Source organism: Poecilia formosa, unplaced genomic scaffold (genome assembly GCF_000485575.1).
Source record: "Poecilia formosa unplaced genomic scaffold, Poecilia_formosa-5.1.2 Scaffold256, whole genome shotgun sequence".
NCBI classification, from domain to species: Eukaryota; Metazoa; Chordata; class Actinopteri; order Cyprinodontiformes; family Poeciliidae; genus Poecilia; species Poecilia formosa.
In genome coordinates, this window is record NW_006800195.1 from 153,797 (window position 1) to 169,210 (window position 15,414).

At 40.9% G+C, this 15,414-nt stretch overlaps 1 protein-coding gene across 4 annotated transcripts in view; it reads left to right on the plus strand.

Annotated features, from left to right (window-relative positions):
• Positions 1 to 15,414, plus strand: part of tmc6b (transmembrane channel-like 6b) — a 20,485-nt gene that overhangs the window by 3,378 nt on the left and 1,693 nt on the right. For all 4 annotated transcript variants that reach the window (XM_007570162.2, XM_007570161.2, XM_007570160.2 and 1 more), the window contains exons 2-19: positions 3,705 to 3,856; positions 4,481 to 4,611; positions 4,828 to 4,989; positions 6,627 to 6,782; positions 6,865 to 6,973; positions 7,062 to 7,146; positions 8,703 to 8,960; positions 10,166 to 10,350; positions 10,436 to 10,580; positions 10,761 to 10,919; positions 12,065 to 12,240; positions 12,336 to 12,420; positions 12,513 to 12,619; positions 13,449 to 13,544; positions 13,630 to 13,705; positions 13,983 to 14,116; positions 14,884 to 15,060; positions 15,246 to 15,324. In XM_007570162.2, the coding sequence (XP_007570224.1) occupies positions 3,801 to 3,856; positions 4,481 to 4,611; positions 4,828 to 4,989; positions 6,627 to 6,782; positions 6,865 to 6,973; positions 7,062 to 7,146; positions 8,703 to 8,960; positions 10,166 to 10,350; positions 10,436 to 10,580; positions 10,761 to 10,919; positions 12,065 to 12,240; positions 12,336 to 12,420; positions 12,513 to 12,619; positions 13,449 to 13,544; positions 13,630 to 13,705; positions 13,983 to 14,116; positions 14,884 to 15,060; positions 15,246 to 15,324 (2,376 nt within the window). In that variant the 5' untranslated portion in view covers positions 3,705 to 3,800. The remainder of the gene's footprint in view (positions 1 to 3,704; positions 3,857 to 4,480; positions 4,612 to 4,827; positions 4,990 to 6,626; positions 6,783 to 6,864; positions 6,974 to 7,061; positions 7,147 to 8,702; positions 8,961 to 10,165; positions 10,351 to 10,435; positions 10,581 to 10,760; positions 10,920 to 12,064; positions 12,241 to 12,335; positions 12,421 to 12,512; positions 12,620 to 13,448; positions 13,545 to 13,629; positions 13,706 to 13,982; positions 14,117 to 14,883; positions 15,061 to 15,245; positions 15,325 to 15,414) is intronic.

Below are 15,414 nucleotides of genomic sequence, written 5' to 3' on the forward strand. Positions count from 1 at the left end.
TTGAATGTAGTTCTGAGCTTTGACTAAACCGTGACAGGTCAGAAATGCTGAAAGTTAAAATCTCTCTTCTTTATAGTAGATCCCACCTCCCCTCCTCCCCCGACTCCCAGATATTTTGACTGCAAACAGAATAGTATGTAGAACAGTTCATATTTTCATCCACAATGACAAAAAGTCTAGTTCCGTAATTATTCTGCTGTATGTTTTTGCTAAAAGCTGTGTACACCTGACACAACTTTTCTGGACTAGATGTTTTTATTTAGAAAATAAATTGTTTGTAAGACTCAGTGAATCTGGAACAGTTGCAAGATGTCCGATGAAAGGTCTTAAATTCATGTGTCTAAAATTGCACATGAAGCTTCTTAAATTAATTTTAAAAAGTGAGTTGGATGCTTTAAGAGCACGTCAGTCACATGTTTTAAGTTTTGTCTTGACAGGACTATTTAATCTTGTTTATTCCATGTATATTTTTTTCTCGCAGGATTTTTCTGTCAGGCGAAATATTGAGTTCCACCCAGACGATTGAGCCTACCGCTAATAAGCCGCTAATAGTCCTTTGCTAAACCAGCTTTTTTTTTTTTTTTTTTTTTTTTTTTCGTCTATTATAGATAAGTGCAAATTTACCACCAGTTTACTGGATGAAGTTTGTACATTTCTGTGGAGATATTGGTCTTAAATCAAAAAGTATGACATATGAAGTGGTGAAATCTGCAGAGAAAACCTGCTGTGCTCTCTGTTGCTAGTTCACGTAAACAGGAAGTGGATGAGGCATTCAATGCATCAGCACAACGGAGCGTCCTGAAAGGCAGCAGATAGACCGTCTCTTCAAAAGCTCATAAATTTTAAACTCGGATTAGTCAGCTCCATTACGGATAATACATTCAACAATAGCCAGTCTTAAGTTCTGCAGTTTACACAGATTATAATTGAACTAGTTTATTATCATAATTCACCACCAAAACTAAACCGACACTTCCAACATGAACTCATTCACATTCATTCTTCTTTTTTGCACCTGGTTCTCTTTGTGTTTCTTTGCCCACAACTCGGTACGTTCAGTTTTGATGGTTAAGGTTCTGTTTTTATTACACTTCAGGCGAGGGGGAGACATAAATGTTTCGAGTGACATGATAATAGATTGGAGCTTATCTTTCAGGCACAGATAGTGATAATCTACTAATCCCTTTTCCCCTGTTGGATTCAAAACTACTGGCTCAGTTGAGGAACATGTAGCTCATCTTGTTGTTTCATGATTAGTGCTTCTTAATTTTTACTGAAGTCAATTTATCTCGTTTCAGTTCAACATAATACTACTTAAGTTATCGAAGGAAATAAAACACATGTGTTTTATGTTAAACAGAATCATAGATCTGCAGATTTAGGGAGGAGATTTATACTCCTCTAATGTGGTTTTCACAAAATAAAGACATGAGAAAACAAAACTCGCCGTCTTCTTTAGAAGAAAAAAAAATCTTTGCAAATTCACGTGATTATGATGCACATATCTATAGTTTTTATTTTCCACCAAGGTTAGCTGTTCTCTATTTACGTGTTAATCGCTAATTGTTGACAGATTAAATCAAGTGTGGATTGGTGTTGGTATGATTGAATGGCTTTAGTTTAGTGAAGTCCAACATATTATTTTAATTAAGCTTTGATTTATTATTAGACAACCACCAAGTAGGGTACAGTAATTAGCATAACTCTGTTTTTACCTGGGATGTGTGATTGATAGGAGCGGAGCAGGGTGTAGCTGCATGCATATTTATTTATTCTGCACTTGTAACAGCCTAATGAAAATCTGCACCTGACTTTCCTTCCTACTTGTTCCTTTTCTTGAAAAAGTGGAACTAGACACAACATTTTCATGCAAAGTCATTTGTCTTTCTCTGTGTATGCGTCACAGGCTTATCAAAAGGGCAGTATTATGTAATATTGGCTTTTATTTAGCTTTACATTATCTTATATGTTGTTTCCCCACATCAAAATACATAGGCAACACAGAGTGTTGCCTTAATTCTTTCATGCATGTTTGAGAAATCTTTCAATCTCGCACGTCGACCATTCAGCTGTGCAAAACACACCTTTGAGACGCAGCTCCTCTGTGGAGCCGGCCTGAACTTCTTTTTGGATTTGGTCTAAATATATACATCTAAAAATCTAGCGAAAACGGCATCCGTTAACGAATAATGTGATGGTGCATTCGAAGACTGATCAATCTGTATGTCACACTCTATTTATAACTTAATACAGTCTCTTCTTAAAAAGAAGGTGTCATTAACAATCTCTTAAGAAGGTGTCATCAACAAGTTTTTCTTCTGCCTCGGAAGAAAAACTTGTTGATGACATCTTTTTAAAAGGAACAGGAGCCACACTATTCCAAATAAAACGTATTTACTTTCAAAAGTTATCGTGTGAAAGTATAAGTTCCAACTTGTTAACTACTCTGAATCGGAAAGTACCTAAACTGGAATACTCTGTCTGGTGAAAACTGGTATCAGAACACACCAACATTAGTTTAAAACGGGAAAGTTACTACCTCAATTTTTGTCTGCAACATCTTAATATACCAAGTCAGATTAGTAATAAGTAAGGTAAATGCTACAGAATCTAGATATGAACTCTGATGTTCATTTGTTTTCAAACTAAACACCAGACTCCCAAAACTCCTTTATTAAGAAGCTAGTCGACCAGCTCTAACTGCATTTTACAGCAGGTTAAGTCGTAGACTAACACAAAGCATTTGATTGTGAAATGGAAGGAAAATTACATCTTGTTTTTATTTCTACTTATTTTAGAAATACATTTGCATTAACCCCCCTTTACTCCAGTTCCCCAAAATAAAATCCAGTCCAGCATACTTACTGCCATCAACAGTCTTTATAAAGACCAAAATGTTGTTGTAACGTTGAGTGTTAGTCCTCAGTTATTTGGACCTGTTGTCTGTACAAACACTTTTTTCCCCCCCCTCCTTCTCGAAAGCATCTTTTGATGATGGTTCTTGTAAGGAGGTTTGTATTGATCGTTAATTCACGTCTGGCCTCGGTTCTCTTGAATCTTAAATTCCTCACGAATGCGTAAGTTCACATCTGCGATGCATTTAAGCAACGGGGCATATTCTCTCTGGATGTTTGATGAAACCGTTAATGGCGCTGTAACACCTAAACAAAGCCAGATTTACAGCAGAGCGGCTTGTTCGGTCCAAACGTCCCACAAAAGAAACTCTTTCCAGTTGGCCGTCATCGTTCTCTCATAAATATTCACTTCTGTGGTGGCGACTGCCGTTCTCAGCCACACACAATAGATCTGTTATAGGTCCGGACAAAGTGACGTAGTCCGTCATGACGAGACGAAAACATGAGTCATAATCGTCATTCTTATCACAGAGGACTCCGAATATGGGCAGCAGGGACAAAAAAAATAAAGATATTTACAGCTTTAAATCAGTGAATACTTTTAAGTGGTGACACATTTACTTTTGTTACTTCTGTTCCACAAAGATGTGGTGACACCAAAGGTGGTTGGCGTGAAGTCAGTTTTTTTCTGTTTGTGTCTTTGTGTTGGTAAAACCAGTTGAGGACGAGCCGAGACACGACCGAAGCGCCGGAGTGAAAAGAAAACTGTTGGCATTTTTTTTTTTTTTTTTTTTCTTTTGCGTACTTTAAGCACACATCCTCCTCTTAACATTTTTCCTCCTCCTACAGGTTAGGAAGAACTGAACGCCATGCTCGGGGTGGAGGGCAGATCCGGTCAAGTGAGGGTGTGACCGCTCTTGAGATCGAGGAGCTGAGAGAAGAAGAATGGCTCAAAATGTAAACTTTGATCTGAGTCACCCCGCAGTGGAAGCTGGACTGGAGTAAGCCTAACCATTGTTCTTTTTTTTTCTTTTTTTTTTTTCCCCTTTGGTTTCTCATGTTGGGTCTTGTTCATTCACGCTGCCTGCTGAGGGAGTGTGCCTCAATCAAAATGCCTGGGAGAATGAAAAGATACGAGGAAATGTAAAATTGAACTCTCTCCTAGTGATCTGTTGTCGACATCTAGTTCATTGTCCGCTCCTGGAAGAAGTGCAGTTTTCACAAAGTCATGCTTGAATGCGTTTCCTCCTTACGGTCTCTGTGTAGAGAGAAAAAACAATGGACTTCAATGGAAATGGACTTGCTGTCCTTTGGGCCTTTTTTTGGCAACAAATGGAACAACAGACGACCCTGTTCATAACCTTGGATTATGAAATGCAGATTTGTTAAATTTATATTTTAATAATTTCTGATCAGCACATCCAGAAGGAGGACCACATAAACACTCAACACTGAAATCACTGCGTTTTCCACCCACTGGGTTTCTGATTCGTTGTATTTTATCTGCAGTATTTTTACTTCCTTCCTGTTTTCAAAGGACCCCACCATTGTGTACTGAAACAATTCAGTACACAATGTATTTTCCTTTTTTTGTTGTTTTTTTAATCCTTGTGTTTCTCTGGTAGAAGCCCAGCAGACGAGAACGTGGTTCATGATTCGTTCAGCCAGCTGATTGCAGAACAGAGTCAGAACGAGGGACTGTCTGATGCCATCGAGCTGCAGCATCTGCAGGGGAACCCAGACGACAAGGGCCGAGGTACTCCATTGGAGATTGTTCGTGCGAAATGAGAAGGAAATTAAAGGAAATGCAATTATCGGTTATTTTTCTACTTGCGATTACCCTGACAGACTTCTTCATTCTGACTAATACTATTTGATATATTTGCTCTTTTTAAAATCAAAAGTCTTCTTTTCTCAGCGTGTACCTTGTTATGTTGATTGAGTGCATGGGTGTGTGTGTCCACTCTGACAGACAATGTGGCGTATTTGTCACCCTCTGAGAATCGGGGATGGAGGATAGGAAGCGATGAAGCTGCAGAAGAGGACGATGAAACGCAAACGGACTCTCTCCTCAAGGATCGCTGGTCTTCAGCCACCCTGAAGATCCTCTCCTCCATGCCGAGCCGCACTATCGGTCAGTACGGGTTGCATAAGTTTGGAGTGTTTTAGTTCCCCTGACAAACTGAGAAGAGACTGTTCTCAGTTCGTTGCTGATTTTAAATAGCTTCACTGAAGATGTGTCTCCTCAACAGCATTTAAATGTAAGACCACCACGCCCACCCTCAGCATGGTGAAACCTGTTAAGGATATAATGACTGTGTGTGTTTATTTTTATTGTATGTGGCTGTGGTTTGTAAGCATACATTAAGAAGTGCTTTGTGTCGCCCGGCCCAGTCAGTGATGAGAGTTTCTACTCAGGCTGCCATCGCTGGTGCCACAGGATATAGATTTAAGAAAAGAAACGGATGTGTCGCAACTGAGCAGAGTTTCACAAGGAAGCAGTTTGCCTTCCTTTCTGAGGAAGGTCAGGTGGTGCTGCGTGTTTTCAGAAATGGTTTGATAGATATGTCGGTTTGTGTCCAAAACCAACAAGATGATCTCTTTGTGTCACATGTTACAATTTATCTTGTGATCGTTTCGTTTGGTTCCTCCGACTTTTTTTTATGTGTATTCTACAGCCTCATCTAAGTAATTGATCATCTATTCCAGTTTCAGTCATTGATTTCAAGGAGTTAACCTTAGATTATGAAATGCAGATTTGTTAAATTTATATTTTAATAATTTCTGATCATCTTGACCATTGTTATTCAAAGTCAAAGCAACCTCATGTGCCGTATTGATTCAGGGATTCCTGCCTCAGACAGCTACTGCAGGTTAGACATTTCTGTATCAAAAATATATATATATTTTTTTTTATCGGCCTGATCAAATATAACTGAGAAATGATTTGCGTCTTGACATAAAACTGATCAGTTTTACTATCTGGATTGGAAAGTAGAAGAAAACTGGAGTTTGACCTGAGTTTTGGAGCTCAGTCATCTCAGGACGTTCAAGAACATCTCATTAGAATATTCGAACCAATTAGACTAATTTGTCAGAATAAAAGGAGCTCTTTTACTTTTTATCAATTTATCAATCAATTATTTTCAGTAGTATTAGTTATTTTTCTTTGGTCTCACTTAATATTCTACATGTCTCCTAAATGTGGTTTTCTTTCATGATCTGTACACTGAAAGTCATCATAAAGGTTTGATAACGTCAGTCTGTGCAAATCATCTATGAAATGTTTCACTTATGGAATATAGTTACTGAAATAAATACATGTTTTATTAATAATCTAATGTTTTGAGTTGATGCGTTGTTCCTCTGTATGAGAACAACTCGGCTAAGGCAGTTTGAGCTCTGGGTGTTTCCCTGGAGACGTCTTTCTGACATGCACCAATGGGAAATGGACTTTGAATAGCCCCAGAGTTATGGGGGAGATTTCTCTCGGCTGTCATGGAAACGACTCGCTGTCCCTCTGGAGGAGCAAGACCAGCTTAATTTAACACGTAGGAGAAGTCAGACTTTCTCGGTTCACACTGTTGCTTCCCTTCTTACTTAGATAAACATCCCTAGAAATGTGTGAACCAAATGGAAAGTTGATCACAGCTCAGACCAGAATTATTATTATTTTTTTTTTATGTTGTTGCAAATGTAAGATGCCTTTTGTTGAAACGTGATGATGAATTATACCACACGCTGACCAACCGGATCATTTTCGTCCTCCAGGCCGCAGCCGGGGAGCCATCATCTCTCAGTACTACAACAGGACCACTGAGCTTCGGAGACGCACGCAGAAAAGGGCGTCCATCAAAGACTTCTCTCGCTCCGCCAGGCCCAGCATCCGAGGCTACGGCGTGGAGGTGGACACTACAGACTCGGCAGGTGCAGAAACGTCTTCCCTGAATAAACCGTTTTCCAGAAACGAAGCGTAACGTGTAAAACGGCCCTGCTGGATGTGTTGCAGAGAAGAAGCAGGAGCGACTGGTCAAAAACCTGCAGGACTTGTCGGCGGTTGACCGAATGAGGATGCTCAAAGAAATGCCTCTGAATTTGTCTGAGAAAAAAGACCTCAGGTACATTATTATTATTATTATTTTTGCTTTTATCGCTCCATTACCTTGCTGATAAATCTGTATAATTTTCGCCTCTGTCTCTCACCAGGAGGTTGACGTTGGAAATGACTAAGCGAACACGTTCCAGCAGTAATCTTCCCTGTTGCAGTTATCTGAAATTTCAAATCATTTTAGTAAGTAACCTTATTAAAAATAAGATTTGTTACATTGTTTCTCGCCTCATTTGTTAGATATAACCTCAATGTATACACGGTGACATACATACAGCACCTTGCAAAAGTATTCATACCAATTTTACTTCACATTTTTTCAATTTACTTCAACAAACTAAACTATATTCCTTTGGATTTTGACTTGGTGGACCAACCGAAAGGCATTTGCACTTATGAAAAGGAAATGGTCTGAAAAGTTTAGGGTACATTTCCCTCCAATTTGTGTGTGTGCGTATATGTGCGTGCGCGTGTGACCAGTGAGTGTTTCTGCCATCTTTGTCCTTCTAGATACTTACATTTTTGCCCCTTCGTCTTTGCAAAATGGACGGTGCTCACACGTGAGCTTCAGCTTTCGTCTCTTTCCAAAGATTCTCATTCATTCGGATTTAAATCTGGACTTTGACTGAACCGTTTTAACATACAAACATGCACTGAGTTATTGTTTCATCACAGCTCTGACCGTGTTTGGGGTCATTGTACTGTTGCACTTCTGTTGCACTGTTTCCCAGCTAGTTTCCTGTCCATTCTGAAGAATGGCGGGTGATGGGTGTGGAATGGTAATTTTCCATTACATGTAGTGTTTTGCACGCCGGCCAGAGGCTTATTTTCAGCAGCAAACTTTCACAGCTCAACCCCTCTCAAGGAAGATGCTCATATTAGTAACGCACACTATTGATATAATTGATGTCCTAAACTGCTTTCTGAACAGTGTGTGCTGTACGTGGCCTTTTAATAAGTGTGTGTTGTGCAAGATCCTGCTGCAGAAACTGTGCTGTTCACTCCTACAGGGGAAGATTCGCTTTGAACATTCAGTGGCGAAAGCACAGCTCTCACTATCAGGTCATGAAATGAGTTGCGGCTCCAGCAGCCTTATTTGTTCGTTATGATTGTTTTCAAATAAGAAATTATCTGCATAACAAGGCGACTCTTTATTGATTGAGTTTTCTTGCCATTTGCATGCATTACGATTAATTCTGCATTTGATAGCAACAGCAAAAGGGAAAATCAAGGCAGATGTCCAGTACACAAACAACCAGCATGCTGAATAATTGTGAAGTCCTGCATAATCTGCTGTGTATAAAACACTGGACAACCTACTACTCAGGTTTTATCAGTGAACTACATCAGGATAAAAGCACTAATGAGATTTTACTGAGTTGCAGCATTGTCACTGTTAAGCAAATGTATTAAGAGGTGAAGGTGTGAGGGGACATAAAACCAAGGAGGTGAGATGATGCATAATAGATTTTAAAAAATATTCTCCAACCTTCTACACACAGTGTGTAAAGAAATGCTCTGAAAACAGGAAAACATGTGAATTTTTCCATCATATTTAAATGATTTCTCTCGGTTTGCCATCAGTGGGTGTTTCCTGTAGGTGCTGCCGTCAGCCCAGCTCAGTTGCTCTGCTGCCAAGGCAGTTGTGAGCTTTGACCCACAAAACCACAAGCACGCGTACTCCTTCGTAAAACTCCTCATTGACTCTAACTTGCCTCCGTTTCTCCATCTCCTCCCAGGCCCTGAGGCACAGCTGGTACAGCTGTCTGTCCTTCCTGCACTCCCTGCAGCTGTGGCAAATGCCGCTCAAGAGAGTCAGCGGGCGCTTCGGCTCCGGGGTCCTCTCCTACTTCCTGTTCCTCAAGACTCTCCTCTTCTTCAACGTGTTCCTTTTTCTGGTCTTGGGTTCGTTCTTGGTGTTTCCGCAGGCGGTGTACCTCCCAGAGCTGCCTGAAAGCAGAACGCCCTTCACTGGACTGGAGCTCCTCACCGGAGGGGTAAGCGGCTCGAAGGAGCCATTCGCCAAACCTTTTGTTGGTTCGCTCGCTTTAGGTCCTTTTGTAGACTCACAGACAGCTGCAACTAACAAACTTATTAATAACTTCAACAGTGCAGACCTCCTCGTTAAGCAAACTGATTATTTCCCAGAGGTTCCACCCTGACACGTAATTGATATTGTCGAGATGAGTTGAGGATTTGTAGCACTGACGGCTCGTTTAACGTGTCTGAAAGGATTCGGCAGGCACCAAGCGGGGTGCCGCGTCTCTTTAAAACCTAAAATAGGTTGAAAATGTACAACTGGAGCTGGATCTATAAAATATTTTGGTACATAAATGCTGTAAAATCCTCTGACATTTCCCGTTCAAATCAGTGAATACTTAGCTTACGACTGCGTTGACTCTCGAGCTAATTTGACTAAAATTTTCACTGAGGTCAGCTGGTTTATGTTTCCTTAACGGATTTGATGGTAAGCAGCGTAATATGTCGATGCTCAATGTGAATGGCTGGGTTTGAGTGTTTTGTTACCACCAGTCTTGGTTACACTAAAACCACTGTGGTGCAAAAAAGGTGAATATCTAAGACGCCTTAGGAAAAACAACGCATTACAGAGAGGCGTAATATGAAAATAAAATAAAGACAGTGTTTTTATAAATGCAGAAGATTGTTGAGTAATCCATAACTTTGCACCAGTGGTAGAGATGTAATATTTTAGCTGCGTTTAAGCGACTTAATTAGGCATAATTAGTCCTGATCTAATGTCAACAAGACCGTCTTCCAGTTTTTGTCTTCCCGTGACTGCTACAGTTTTTCCTGCTCGATTGTAATTACTCGCACTGCTTCTTTAAAACGCTGGACTTTGCTCTCCGTCTTCCTTCACTTAAAAATGTTATCACTATGGAGGAATGCGGTGCATGAGAGGTTGATGGAGTACCGTTACGTTTTTGCATGGTTATCTCATCAAATTGTAAAATTTCCTGTGTTGATCAGAAATCTCCTATGTGAGCCAGTGGAAATATTTCCAGTTAAATCCATTTATGTACATAAATAAAACCATTTATGTCCTTTTTTTTTTATTTTTAAAATATGCCAAGCCATGTTTTTCCAGTTAGATTTTTATTTTTTTTTACTTTAGTTTACAGAGTACAGAGTAAAAAAATGAAGCTTGAAAGGTTCTGTCTGAATCCCATTTGTTCTGCCTCAGGGCTACTTCTCCAACACCCTGCTGTACTACGGATACTACAGTAACCACACGCTGCCGAACTGTCCGAAGAACAACTCCACCAGACCGGAGTGCGACTCAAGGTCCCTGTCCTACAATATGCCACTTGCATATTTTTTCACAATCGGACTGTCCTTCTTCATTACATGCATCATCCTTGTGTACAGGTGAGGTTTTCTGAACGAAATATCGGGAATTTATCTTTTAAATTAACACAGAGACTGAAATATTTGCATTTTATCTTCCCGACAGCATGTCAAAGTCGTTTGGTCAGAGCTTCAGGATCGACAAGTCCAACGGCATGTTGGCCATGAAGGTCTTCTGCTCGTGGGACTTTAAGGTCATCAAGAGAAGCTCGGTCAAGCTGCTGTCTGAAAACATCTGCACCCAGCTCAAGGTACACGCAGACTCGCTTCGTTTACAAAATCACCTCCTTCTCCGTCCTCCCTTCCTGCGCTGTCGCTTAAAGGGAGTGTGATGATCCGACACATTCTTCCACAGCCTCCGTCACAGTTTCCTTTTCTTGCTTTGTTTTGGATGTTGGCATTTCACCACTCCCGACTTCGTCTCCCTGCAGGAGCTGCTGGGAGACACACATCACAGGCTCGTCAGCAATACGATCTTAGACAAGTTGATCAAACTGCTGATTCATGGCCTCAGCTGGACACTCTGCCTTGGGGCTACCGCTGGATGCGTGGCCGGGATTTACTGCTTCTCAGATTATATGCACAAAAAAGTAAGGCTGAGTGGATTTGCTTTTTGCTTTTTGTTTTTTGTTTTTGGACACAGGATGTTTTTGTTTCACTGTGCCACTTTTGTTATGTAGGCAAATCAATCGCACAAACCGATGATTATCGTTATTCACTGTTTTATTGATACTGTCCCCCAGGCGGTTGGATGAAGGATATATTTAAATATTTTCACAATTTAATTGACAATTTAATTAGCCTGACATACAGAAGTTAACTTTGACATTTTGTGTGTGTTTTATGAAGGTTTTACATGACAAACACAAAACGGAGCACGACTGTAAAGTCGATAAAGCTTGGTTTTGTAGTTTGTTTATAAACAAAAATCTGGAGAGTCTAAATCACTTGTAGAAGATCTTTCACTACAATCTTTCACTACTGTTTTGGTGTTTATCTCTGTCATCTTTTTCATCTAGAATAGCTCAAACTGTTAATTTTTATTGCAAGCTGGACTTTGATTTAAATCCAGACTTTCACCAGGACATTATATCACAATCGTAGCTTCACATGTTTCGTGACTATTTGTCCATAAAAACCAAAAAGAGACCTTAAGAGTAATTGAACCAAACATGCCGCTCAAATAGTGTTACTCAAATAGTCACTTGATGCATCGTGGGTTTGTGGTACCAAAAAAAGGTCCAAACAGGAACTTCTGTGGTAGATTTATTCAAAGTTGGGAGGCAAAAAGAAGCCTAGTTATCTTTAGCTCCATCCAACTTCCTCTCAACTCTCACCATCTTTCTTGTCCCTGCTGAAGAAAAGCATCCCCACAGCATAATGCTGCCACCGTCATGGTGTGAAATCCCAGTTTGCCACTACACCTGCTGCCAAAAAGTCCAGTTTTGGTCTCATTTCACCTAAAACATGCATCATTTACCTTCCCTCCTTCCACAGCTTTGTGTTAGTCTGGCGCTTAACATGCATTGACGTTGGTGGCTGCAGCGTAACAAAAGGTGAAAATATGGACACTGTGCGTCACATTAGCTGTGACCTGTAATCAAAACTAATAATTAAAATCTGTAAACGGTCGTGTAAAACTTTTTCAACAGACGAAACTGTGCGTCTGAATGACAGTGAGGCAAATACCTCGTCGTAACTTTCTCCATCTTATCTGCCTCTCTACAAAAATCAGCAGGAAAGTTCGGAAAATGACTCCAGGGATCCAGGGTTACTAAAAGAAGCCAGCCTCTTGGCTCTGCCTGTCCTCGTCTCCTTCATCAACTTGATGCTGCCGATCCTCTTCCAGCTCACAGCCTGGATGGAGAAGTACAACTCTCCATCTCTGCGCACGTTTGTTTCACTCAGTCGGTAAGAGCAGCGGTGGGATTCTTGTCGAATCGCGTCTCAACTGTTTCAGTGCTGAGAGAACCTGAGGCATCTCTGGATCCGTCTGTGTTTTATAGGAACTTGATATTAAAAGTGAGCGTGCTTGGAGTCCTCTGCTTCCATTGGTTGAAACGGGTGGCTGGCAGCGCCAACGATGACAAGGTAACTTTATCGGAGCGGCTTTCGAGAAGGACGATCCTTGTGTTTCTTCTTCTTCAGTGCGTTGGTTATCCTGCGTGATTTCTGTTACGTAGACATTCAAGTGCTGGGAGAGTTTTGTTGGTCAGGATCTTTACCGCTTCCTAGTCATCGACTTCATCTTCTCTCTGCTGGATACCCTGTTTGGAGAGCTGCTTTGGAGGTGGGTCGATCCTCAACAGCTGAATGTTCTTAGTGCTGCTTTTGAAAGCACACCGGATTCCAGGAACCTTTATAATCCAAAAGCCTCCTGCTGAATATTTTATTAGAGTTGCACTCGGAGGGTGGAGGTGTTCTCCTCCTTAGTGCTGGCGCTGGGCGGCAAATTGTCCAAAACGCTGAAGGTCATACGAACAAGTTAATGTTTTAGTAACACAACCTGCCAGAAGAAACCGTGATTTAAGAAAGTTAATCTCATCAATTAGGAGAGCATCGCCAGTTTCTAATGTTGTAGAGCGACATGAGCTGGTTAGCACATGAAGCTAACCAGATTCATGTAAAAATAAAATAAAATAAAATAAAGAAAATTAACTAATTGTTGATCACAGTATGATTGCACAGTGTTGTTACCAGAATCCTTTGCTGCACATGATCAAGCATTAATCAAATGAACGATACATTCTTACATTCTGGGCTAAATAATGTTTGTTTTCTTATTTAAAATAAAAAAGGAACTAAATTATTAGTTTATTTCTAATATTGCATAAAAGGCTTGGATGGAAAAAGCTGCAGAATGTGGCAATTTGTTTATTAGAATAGATGATCGATAACTTAAAAACAAAAAAAAAAAAAATAGGTAGCTGAAGCCCTGAATATAATATTGACTATTACAAGCCAACATAATGTTATCTGTTGCATTTGTTGTTTTTAATTAGGACGAACTGAAGCCAAAAACAGAGTAAGCAGCTTAACCTGGTGGCAGTTTTCAGCGCTGCCACCAGGTGGCGCTGGCTAACTTCACATTAGCAACGCCTCTCCTTGCTTCTCTGCAGGTTATTCTCTGACAAAGTGCTCAAGCGAAACAGAAGACCGGGGTTTGATATCGCCAAGAACGTCCTGGACCTCATCTACGGACAGACGTTGGCCTGGTACCGACCGTGTTGCTAGCATAAACACACACATATATAAACACACACAGAGTGCTGTGACGGTGGTCCGTTTTCTTCTCTCCAGGTTGGGTCTTCTCTTCACTCCCCTCCTGCCTGCTGTGCAGATCCTCAAACTGCTGCTGCTCTTCTACATTAAGATGGTATCAAACTCTACTCAGTTACAACTTTATTACCTTTCACGTTTGTTTGGTTTGACTCTACGGCTGAAACGATTAATCGTGATTAATCGATTATTGAAATGGCCATCAACTTAATTTAGCCATCGATTAATCGTCACAATAGCAGATCTATAGATTACTCACACAATCATTAGTCGTGTTGCACAACATCCATGCTTCTCACACACTCGGCTCTCAGGTTTTCCAGGTGACCTCTGACCCCTCTGACCATCTGCGTTTGTGTCTTTCCTTCCCACAGAGCAGCGTGATGATGAACTGCCAGGCCCCCAGCCGGCCATACAGAGTCAGCCAGATGACCACCATCTTCATCACCCTCCTGTGCTTCCCCTCCTTCCTCGGTTCCTCCGTGTGCGTCACGTACACCATGTGGAGGTACCGCGACACGACTCGAGATGCGGCCGTCTCTATTGCCGCCCCGCACCGTGTTATCCATCAGTGCTCACCAATGAAACACAGAATAGGGACTGACGTTGCAGTTCCTACTGATTTTAGTAAAACTTCCAGGTGTGGAAATCGTTTAAAAAGCAAGTAGTTGCCACAAAATGACCTCTGAGCAGCACTTCAGTGTTTTTAAGGTTAGCCCTCAGTTAGAGGAGCAAAATGTTTGCTTTAAAATTCCTAAAATTCTTCTTCTTATGCAGAGAAACTGGTGCTAGTAAAATGTTACCGTAATCGGCCATTATTTAAAACCTCAAGGAGAGAGGTCCAGTTGCCTTGGAGAAAGTCCAGCAAGTCTCACATCTGGGTCCTAAAGAGGATTCCTAAAAGAAAAACCCTGCCCTAGATCAAAAATGTCCAACAATTTAGGAGCAATTTGGTGATGGACCATGGATTTCCCAGACATATGGAGCAGCATGTCACAAGTGATGGTAAAAGAGAATCTGAGCTTGAAGTAGGGATATTTTTGGACAACCTGCAAAAATGCAGGGAAATAAACAAAACAAAACAAAAATTGTGATAAACTCTTGGGCAACAACGATTGCAGTTTCAATCCAGTCACTTTTAGTGAAAACAACCTTTGTAAAACAACAATCTCAAAAGAGACTGTTGTTTCTGTGAATGCAGAAAAATAGAAATGCATGTAGTCGTTGAATTATTTTATTTATTTATTTTTTTTTGCCTTTTTGTTCTGCCTACAGGCTCCCATCCTCAGGGTCATGCGATCCTTTCCGTGGGAACAAAACCATGATCCAGGCGGGGAAACAAAGGATTGCTGAGCTGGTTGACGAAAACCGCAGCTTGTCCTTTCTGGCTGATGCTCACACCTATTTGGTGGAAAATCCCCTTTTCCTGTTTGTGGGAGCAGCCATCTTTCTGTGAGTTCTCACACACACACACACACACACACACACACACACACACTCTTTTAAGAACCACACTGTAGCAGGATGATGCAGGCGAACAGAATATACTGTTTAAACTTACATTTCTAAACACTGTAATTATGCAGGTTGTCTAATTACACTCTGCATGTTTTTGACTTTCTGTCTTTTTTTCCCAGGATAGTCATTTACTTCCAGAGTCAGGTGGTGGACGGCCAAAGGAAGATCATCGCTTTACTGCAGGAGCAGATAGAAAATGTAAGCGCTTTGCCCGGACACACACACACACACACACACACACACACGCACACACACACACACGCAAACATGTCGCTGGCTCTCTCAGTG